This window comes from Aulostomus chinensis, chromosome 8, assembly GCF_037954235.1.
Source record: "Aulostomus chinensis isolate RoL2024-O1b breed Wild chromosome 8, RoL_Achi_v1.0, whole genome shotgun sequence".
Lineage (NCBI taxonomy): Eukaryota > Metazoa > Chordata > Actinopteri > Syngnathiformes > Aulostomidae > Aulostomus > Aulostomus chinensis.
Window position 1 is genome coordinate 9,086,784 of NC_141327.1, and position 8,501 is coordinate 9,095,284.

At 44.6% G+C, this 8,501-nt stretch overlaps 1 protein-coding gene across 3 annotated transcripts; it reads right to left on the minus strand.

Annotated features, from left to right (window-relative positions):
• Window positions 1-243: 243 nt before the first annotated feature.
• LOC147257016 (zinc finger BED domain-containing protein 4-like) lies at window positions 244-3,343 on the minus strand. Of its 3 annotated transcripts, XM_086210078.1 has the most exons (7): window positions 2,959-3,343; window positions 2,186-2,744; window positions 1,846-1,990; window positions 1,458-1,686; window positions 1,210-1,349; window positions 1,041-1,094; window positions 244-923 (listed from the first exon to the last, which is right to left on the minus strand). In XM_086210078.1, the coding sequence occupies exons 2-5, from the start codon at window positions 2,460-2,462 to the stop codon at window positions 1,311-1,313; spliced, it is 690 nt and encodes a 229-aa protein (XP_086066204.1). In that variant the 5' UTR covers window positions 2,463-2,744; window positions 2,959-3,343; the 3' UTR covers window positions 244-923; window positions 1,041-1,094; window positions 1,210-1,310. The 3 variants fall into 3 exon arrangements, with proteins under 3 accessions (XP_086066204.1, XP_086066203.1, XP_086066205.1); XM_086210077.1 differs by having other exon boundaries at window positions 2,186-3,343; XM_086210079.1 differs by having other exon boundaries at window positions 1,041-1,097; window positions 2,186-3,343.
• Window positions 3,344-8,501: the final 5,158 nt, after the last annotated feature.

Here is an 8,501-nt window from a genome sequence, read left to right on the forward strand (position 1 = left end):
TCTTGCTCTTGAAATTAAAAAGCACCTCCTTTTTTGAAGACCTTGTTTAAGTCATTTTTTTCAGTGTGAAAACACTCCTCTCCCTCTCTAACTTCTGGTTCAAACTAGGGATGGTAATTGATAAGGAATTATCGATGTCGATGCCATTATCGATTCTATACATACATACCATGTATGTATGTATGTATGTATATATATATATACACACACACACACACACACACACACACACACAGAAAAAAACAAACACTGATAATTCTTGGTTTATAAAAATGCTCCCATTTATTGCACATCTGCTGCTTCCCTAACATCCAGCAAAACTGGGATCCAGACATTAGAACAATCTTATTTTCTCCCCCATGCTGTCCTTTACTACAGCCGACATCCTGTTGTACCATGTAAGGGGTGATCAACAGTTCTTTTTCTGGAAAAAAAATACATAAATACATAATAAAAAAAATCAGGCGATCCATTCCAGACATTAGAACAGTCTTATTTTCTCCCCTATGCTGTCTGTCACTACAGCTGACATCCTGTCACACCACGTAAGGGGTGTTCAACAGTTCTTTTTGTAGAAAAATTAACATGTCTGCTTTCTCTGGATCGCGTCTGCTCCTCTCCTCACTAATGGTATCACCAGCGGTCGAAAAGACACGTTCACTTGGTGTGGAACTGGCTTGGACACAGAGATATGTTTCGGCAAGATCAGACAGAACGGGCAGAGTGTCTTTCTTTGCATACCACCACATGGCAGTGTTGGTTTGCATGTTGGCGCGAGGAAGACCTTTGTAGATCTGGATTTCCTGGTCGACTCGCTCTGCGATGCTCCTCTGTGGCATGGGCTACTCTTCAGCTTGTTCTTCCTCGGGAAACAGGTTGTCCAAGCAGGCAGTCCTCTTCCTCCTCTTCACAGCTGCTGCACTCTGAAATTCAATGGTCCAGTGTGTGAGATCATTATGAGCCAAGTGCAATATCAGATTTCAAGTGTAATTAATGATTAGTGTTCCTCCATGATCTGATGTATCAAGAGCTGAACTCACCTCCTCTACTTTATCCTCCTCCAGGACGATCTCCCGCTGTGTCTCTTTCAGTGGCTGCTTGGGAAAAAAAGTTATTTTAGGCTGAAATAGTCCTACAGTAAAAGTGAACACAAGTCTCACAATAAAATATTGCAATATTTTATAGTCAATAAATCGTTTCAAACAATACCGCTGCTACTCCTTCCACTGTGTTTGCTGCCACAGCTCTTCTCCTCAGCCTATCCCAGATGAGGTCCTCGTCAAGTCTGTAACGAAACCTTCTTGGGTCCATCAGCGTAGACTCCTCAAGAAAGACCGCACATCTCTGTCCTGGAAGAAAATGACACACCATAGAGAGGGAAGATCAGCTGAAGACTAGTGTCTATCATTAAGTCTAATTTATGAAATGATTTATGGTAGGCATTAAACAGACTGTACCTGGTAGCGTTTGGAGAGATCGCCCCATATGGCCTGCTTGACAGCCATTACAAAGGCTGAGTCCCCCTGGCTGACAGTAAAGTGCGCCTCCAACTTCTGTAGAATAGGAATGATCTGGCCACAGATTGGGTATTTGTCACAGACACAGAGGGTGGATGTGTAGCGCACCTCCATCAGTGCTAGAAACTCCTCTGCCTTCTTGAAATCCGCATTGTCAAAGTTGTTGACCCTGCAAAGAAGATAATTATCATTATTTATTCCAGATGGATGTTGTTATTATTATCATCATCATCATCATCATCATTATTATTATACTGCAGACTACCCAAGGGGGGCCCGAGAGAGAAAAAGTTTTGGAACCTATGTTATAGTATGAAAAGTTAAATACCGGCCTTTCTCTGCCTGCTTCCTGATCTGTTTGTCCATCAGAGCAGCCTGGATGGCAGGGAACTGTTCGAAAAATCGCTCAACCATGAGATAAAGCGAATTCCATCTTGTCCTTACATCCAGGATCAGCCTATGGCAGGGAAGACCTGGAAAATATAAGCACAGATATCAATCCAAGGGCCAGTACTGTTCAAATCAACGACGTATTCCTAAAAATTAGTCACCCATTTACACAATTTTCTAGCATACTAATGAGTAACAAATTATAAAGCATGCTTTAAAGAATATTAAATTAACATTACACATATCATTCACATTAAACTTATGAAATGTGTCCTTACTGAGCAGCTGCTGCTTGTCCTTTAAGACAACTTTGGCCATGTTACACCTCTTCATCCACACCACGACTGCACGAATCCTCGCCGCCCAGTTGGAGACGATGAGGAGGGTATAGATCTTCTGTGCTGCCACATTTAGGGTGTGGACGAAGCACCCGAACATGAGCAGCTGGAGCTTCTTCGCGGTGACAGTCATATTTGCTGCGTTGTCGACTGTGGCGGCTACAACTTTTGACTGTATTTGGAACTCCTCCAGGATCTCATTAATCTCCTCAGCCATAGCGTTCCCTGTCTGTGCATATATATACAGCCCTGGCCTTGAGTACTCTTTCCATTAACTTGCCCTCACACAGGAAGTTATCAGTAACGGTCAGGTAGTGATCCTGTGTGACAGCGGTCCAGCCGTCAGGTGTGATGGCTACCTTGCTAGCCTGCTCTAGTTGAGAGATGAAATTGGCCTTTTCTACCTCATACCAGGCAGGGATCAGCATGTCAGACAGTTTGTGTCTGTCAAAGGGCTTGTACTTCGGGATCAACGCCTCTAGAGCCTCCCTACAGCACACTGTAGTAGGAAAGAAGCAGAACTATGAAGATACACACTGACTGTGATGATACAAGGTCTACACACACCATTTAACCAAAATAACCTTAAGTTCACACACCCTGACAATGCCCATTTTAGTGGTCCCTTGCACCAAGCATCAGGGTGGCACGTTTGCTTTTGCTATGCTTTACGTTTTGCCCAGTACATGTCAGCAAAATACAATGTAACCTACTTGTACTCCTTGAAGTTTACCAAGTTGAGGGGAGGAGACTTTTCACCATCATCCTTGTCAGCTTGCGAGTTATATTGTTGCTCTCCTTCTCACTCAATCTGCTGCGCTCTGCGTTTAACTTCGCAATTGTAAAGGGAGTAACGACAGAGGCAGAGCTAGTAGTACCACTGCCCTTGTCAATGCTGCTGGCACTGCACGCCTTGCTCACCCTGTTGTCATCATCATCTGAAACAGTATACCAAAGTTCTTAATTCATAAAACACTAATGTTAGCCAATTTAGCTAGCCAAGGCATCACTAACGTTAGCCAGTTGAACTAACGTTAGTCGTTTAATTGCTAACGTTACCTGTTCACTTGCTTAGCTAATGTCTCCGTAGCTAGCTAACGTTATGTCAACCAGGACTGCTGAGCTAGCTAGCTAGCGAGTTAAAGCATTGCTAACGTTAGCTTGTTGAACTAAACTAACGTAACGTTATGATAGTTTAGTTCAACTAATGTTAGTGATGCTTCATAACTAACGTTAGTTCAGATAGCTAGCTCAGCAGTCATGCTGGCTGACATAGCTAGCTAGCTAAGGTTACGTTAGCTATTAAACATTATAGAAAATTAATCACAAACTTTGGCTAGGTGGACTAACTAAACACAAACCTGAGATGCAGTCTGATCCTACACTCCTACTTGCGGCATTACTGCTAGAAGTGGACGCCACAGAGAAGGGCAGAGACTCCGTGTCTCTTGTCTCGGTCCAGCTAGCACTAGCACTCTGCTTCCATGGTTCGAACAAACTGCATGCACTTCTCACTTTGAGGTTGTGGATTGCTTCTGTATGTTTGAGCATGTTGGAAGTGTTGCCCCCCTTGCAACTCAGCTCCATGTCACAATAATTACACACGGCTATATCATTACTTTTCTTTGAAAAGTGGAGCCACGCTTTGGACCTCTTCTTCCTCTCCATTTTAGCCATGTTACCAGAGATTTGAATAAACGAACACGTGATCAAGAGATTTGAATAATGAACCGAATCTTAGCGTTATTGGCATCTTTAAGGGGAACCGCTTCTCAAAAAGGGATTTGATGTCGATGGATTGATTCATTTCTTATCGATGGACCTGGTTCTTTCGGTTCCTATTACCAAGCCTAGTTCAAACGCACTTGGCCAAATGCTGTCATTTGAGCACAACAAGAGTCCTCTGCATCCTTTACTAGTGTGGACAGATAACCGGAACCTGGAGTACCTTTGCTCTTCCAAGCAACATAGGAAGAATTAGGGGAAGTATCTTTGGGTAGCTTTGGGTTGTTGAGTGACAGGCCTGAAGGCAGCAAATATCTTGTAAACCCCAGTCATTCACCCTGTTCTTCGCCAGATCGTGAGTTATCTCATTTGTCTTGCACTCCTAAAACCTGCATTTCAGAGTCCTGCCTGACCTGCCAGTCCTGCTCTGCCAAACTCCCTGCCTGCTTGCTCCCTCCCCGCCTGCAGGCCTGCCCTGTCTGCCTTCATCCTGGCCCCGCGTGATCCCTTTCCCATCAGCCTGGTGTTCCTACCCCTATGTCTTTCAATTTCTTGGTACCAACCTACAACTGAACCTTGGCCACATTTCCCTCTGCCCCCTGTGTTTGGGTCCTTCTTCACAGTTCTCATCCTGGGCATTGCCATTGTTTCATATAAGACACCAATGAGACAATAATGAAAAAAACTATTAATTGAAAGTAAAAGCAAACAGATTGGGCTTGGTTATTCTGTTAACTGTTGAATAAAAATGCTGTTACATGTGCTCTTATTCTGAAGGAGACAACAGGAAATGGATGTTTGCGGTGTTCGTTCAGGTACGCTAATAGGGTAGTCTCAATTCTGTTCAGTCAAGACCAAGTGTGTATATTTTCCTCCGATATAAAACTTATCATCCGGAATTCCAATCCTTTATAATGACAATGCCAACATATTGGCATTTGTTTTTGAGAATATCCATCCATCGTCATCTTCCGCTTATTCCTTTCTATTAAGGGTCGCGGGGGGGCTGGAGCCTATCCCAGCATCTACGGGCGAGAGGCGGGGTTCACCCTGGACAGGTCGCCAGTCCATCGCAGGGCCAACATACAGAGGCAAACAACCATTCACACTCACATTCATACCTACGGTCAATTTAGAGAATCCAATCAGCCTAGTCCCCAAATTGCATGTCTTTGGACGGTGAGGGGAAGCCGGAGTACCCAGAGAGAACCCACACTGGCACAGGGAGAACATGCAAACTCCACACAGAAAGATCCCACGCCCGAGCCGGGGACTCAAACCCACAATCTTCTTGCTGTGAGGCCACAGCGCTAAGCACTGCACCACTGTGCAGCCCTTTTTGAGAATATGCAACAGCAAAATCACTGAACATGTTGCTGCAGCTGTGACTGAACTTCAGTCACAGCTGCCCCAATGTGCCACATTATTTACATTCTAAACTGCAGATGATCAGAATTTATTTTTTAATTTTTGTTTTTTTTTTCATTTTATTTCATTACCATTACTTAAATACTAAAGAAATAAAATGACAAAAACATATAAAATATTAAATGCTTGCACTCTCGAACATGGATTTCCTCCACAGCGCCTGCTTATTCGAAATTAAAAATTCATCCTCCTTTCTTTCTCAAGAAGACTTCAATGGTTCTGTTGTAAAGTTTTTCTTTGTGTTGCATTTGCATCAATAAGTCGTTTTCTATGGGTATGGAGGCTAATGCTGAAATCCAGCATGGGGTTTGCCTACATCTTTTCACAAATCCAACTTTTCATGAAAGGTCCGTCTTGAAAATGGCATGGCAAGTATATTTGCAAATACATCCCTCTTCCTCCAGCCATAATTGTTTAAAAATACAGTGATGGCTATTGGTAGCTAGTTCAGATATTTTGCAAAGTGCCACCTTTCAGGCTCTCACCAATGCTTATCCAATCACAGGATGCATACATGTCAAGTTCAGCATAAGACTCTTTAGCTGGCCTTGGTATCACAGACTCAAGCTCTTATTTGCTATCGCAACTGACTGTATCCATTCACTTACAGTGCACAGGAGCCTGCTCTGTTGACTCTGAAGGCCTCAGGCAGATTTCACAGAACCTGACAACACAAGCCAGCTGATATTTGATCAGATAAAAACTCTACCTTAATACACAACACTGCAAGCAGCGCAACCAAGGGATCTATTCTGACATGACAGACTATGGAGAAAAAATTTATTTACAAAACAAATTTACAAAAAAAAAAAAACTTTTCTGAGTATGTTTAGCCCAGCAGAGAAGACCTTGCTGGCCCTGATGGCCCATCAATAAAAAGAAATAGTCTCCCTCTCACCCTATCGGGGTGGTTCTCTGTCATCCTGTAGCTTTTGTCCTCTACCTGAGGCTTGGGAGCTTGAGTGTTCTAATCAGTATCTTGGCTATTCCTAGGACTGCACTCTTCTGAGTTTTCAGGTGTTGTACCTGGAATCTGCTGGAGCCACTCTCCCAGTTTGGGGGACACCGCGCCGAGTACTCTGACTACCACAGGGACCACGTCAGCCTTTCCCTTCCATGTCTTGTGACAGTTTTCGGGGACTGGGTTGTTCTGGGGTGCCAGCCAGGCATAAAGCCTGACAATAAATGATACATGATAATTTGTCTTAGTCTTTTTTTTTTTTTTTCAGGCTGCACGGTGGTGCAGTGGTTAGCACTGTTGCCTCACAGTCCCGGCTTGCCTTCGGGTCCCGGCTTGGGCACGGGATCTTTATGTGTGGAGTTTGCATGTTCTCCCGGTGCCTGTGTGGGTTCTCTCCGGGTACTCCGGCTTCTTCCCACGGTCCAAAGACATGCAATTGGGGACTAGGCTGATTGATACTCTAAATTGACCGTAGGTATGAATGTGAGTGTGAATGGTTGTTTGTCTCTGTATGTTGGCCCTGTGATGGACTGCAAACTGTCCAGGGTGAACCCTACCTCTCCCCTGTTGACGCTGGGATAGGCTCCAGCCCCCCGCGACCCTTAAGGTATCAGTAAGTGGAAGACAATGGATGGATAGTCTCTTTTTCTGTCACGTTTTAGTACCCCTCACACACGCACACAAGGGAGCATCAACGATAAACTTTGATGACCACAAAATAAAATCAACCCTGAATGTAAGCAGCAAATAATGAAAACTTCCCCTCACCAATTTGCAAGTACCCCCACCCACAACAACAGAAATAGTCAAACAACAACTCAGATCCGTTTTCAACACAATTATATTTCTCTTTTTTTTCCCAGTTTAGCTCAGGGTCAGTTCAGGAGTTCATTTGACAGTTTGAATTAACACAAAAGAGAAGAAGGGGGGGGGGAGGATTCTAAAAAAAATCTCAGTCAATATTAATCATCCCCCCCCCCCCCAAAAAAAAGGTATTCAATCTAATCCAACAACAAAAAAAGAAGGTAATCCAGAGGGAGGAGAAAAAATTAGTTCAGTTCACTCAAGGAAAAAGTTAATCTAGTCCAAAAAACCCACACACTCTCATTCAAAAAAAAACTGAGGAGGGAGAGTGAGAGATCATCAAGTAGCCAACACAACAATATCACAAGCGCTCACCTGGCAGAGACGCGTTAAGTGTCTGTTGGTTTATGGCAGCAACCAGTTCGCTTTTAGCCTACCGGGGAAAACGATGAGTTAGCGTGGCAGGCGATCGGAGATCGTCGTCGATTATCCAACCGGCGGCGGTCGCTTGGTGACAACAATGGACGAAGCCGATCCCAATCCAACGGCGATCCAACGAGGGACTCAGTACACTGATTTAGCGAACCTAGCCGCGGGATGCAACGCTAACGCGTCCAGTACGGTGCACACCACCCAGCTGATCGGGGCACCGTGTTTAAAACAGCGCCCACTCATGGGAACGGGGCATGGATTGGCCATCCTGCCAGCAAATCAGGGGGCTCGTTATACCCGCCAGCCAATCCGGGGTGACGTTACAATCTGTTCTGTCAAACCCTTCTTCTCAACCTTCTCGTGTTCCTTCTTCCTGATGTTGTCGTCAGCTGGTATCGCCACATCTATCACCGTGTAGCTGCCCCTTGGGTGCGTTTATTGTTGGTGGTAGATTTTTCCAGTTTCGCAGCTAGCTCTGCTTCTGCATCTGCTTGTTAGCTGGTGGTGCTGTTTAAGCTGGACTGACTGCTCAAGCTCTCTGATGACTTTGATGAGGATACAGTTTTGCTTTCTGTTTGACCAAAGATGGAACGATATTTGTGTTTGTTTAACACAACTCTGACCCTTTCTTTCTCAAGCTTGTTATCCATCCATCTATCCATCCATCCATCCATTCTTTTCCCCCGCTTATTCTGGTTAAGGGTCACGGGGGGGGGGGGGGTGCTGGAGCCTATTCCAGCGGCTATGGGCGAGAGGCGAGGTACACCCTGGACAGGTCCCCAGTCCATCGCATGGCCGACGTATAAAGACATATACCCACGCAGGCACGGGGAGAACATGCAAACTCCACTTAGATTGTCCTATGCTTGATTCTACAGTTATAAACTATAGTTATCTATCATGACA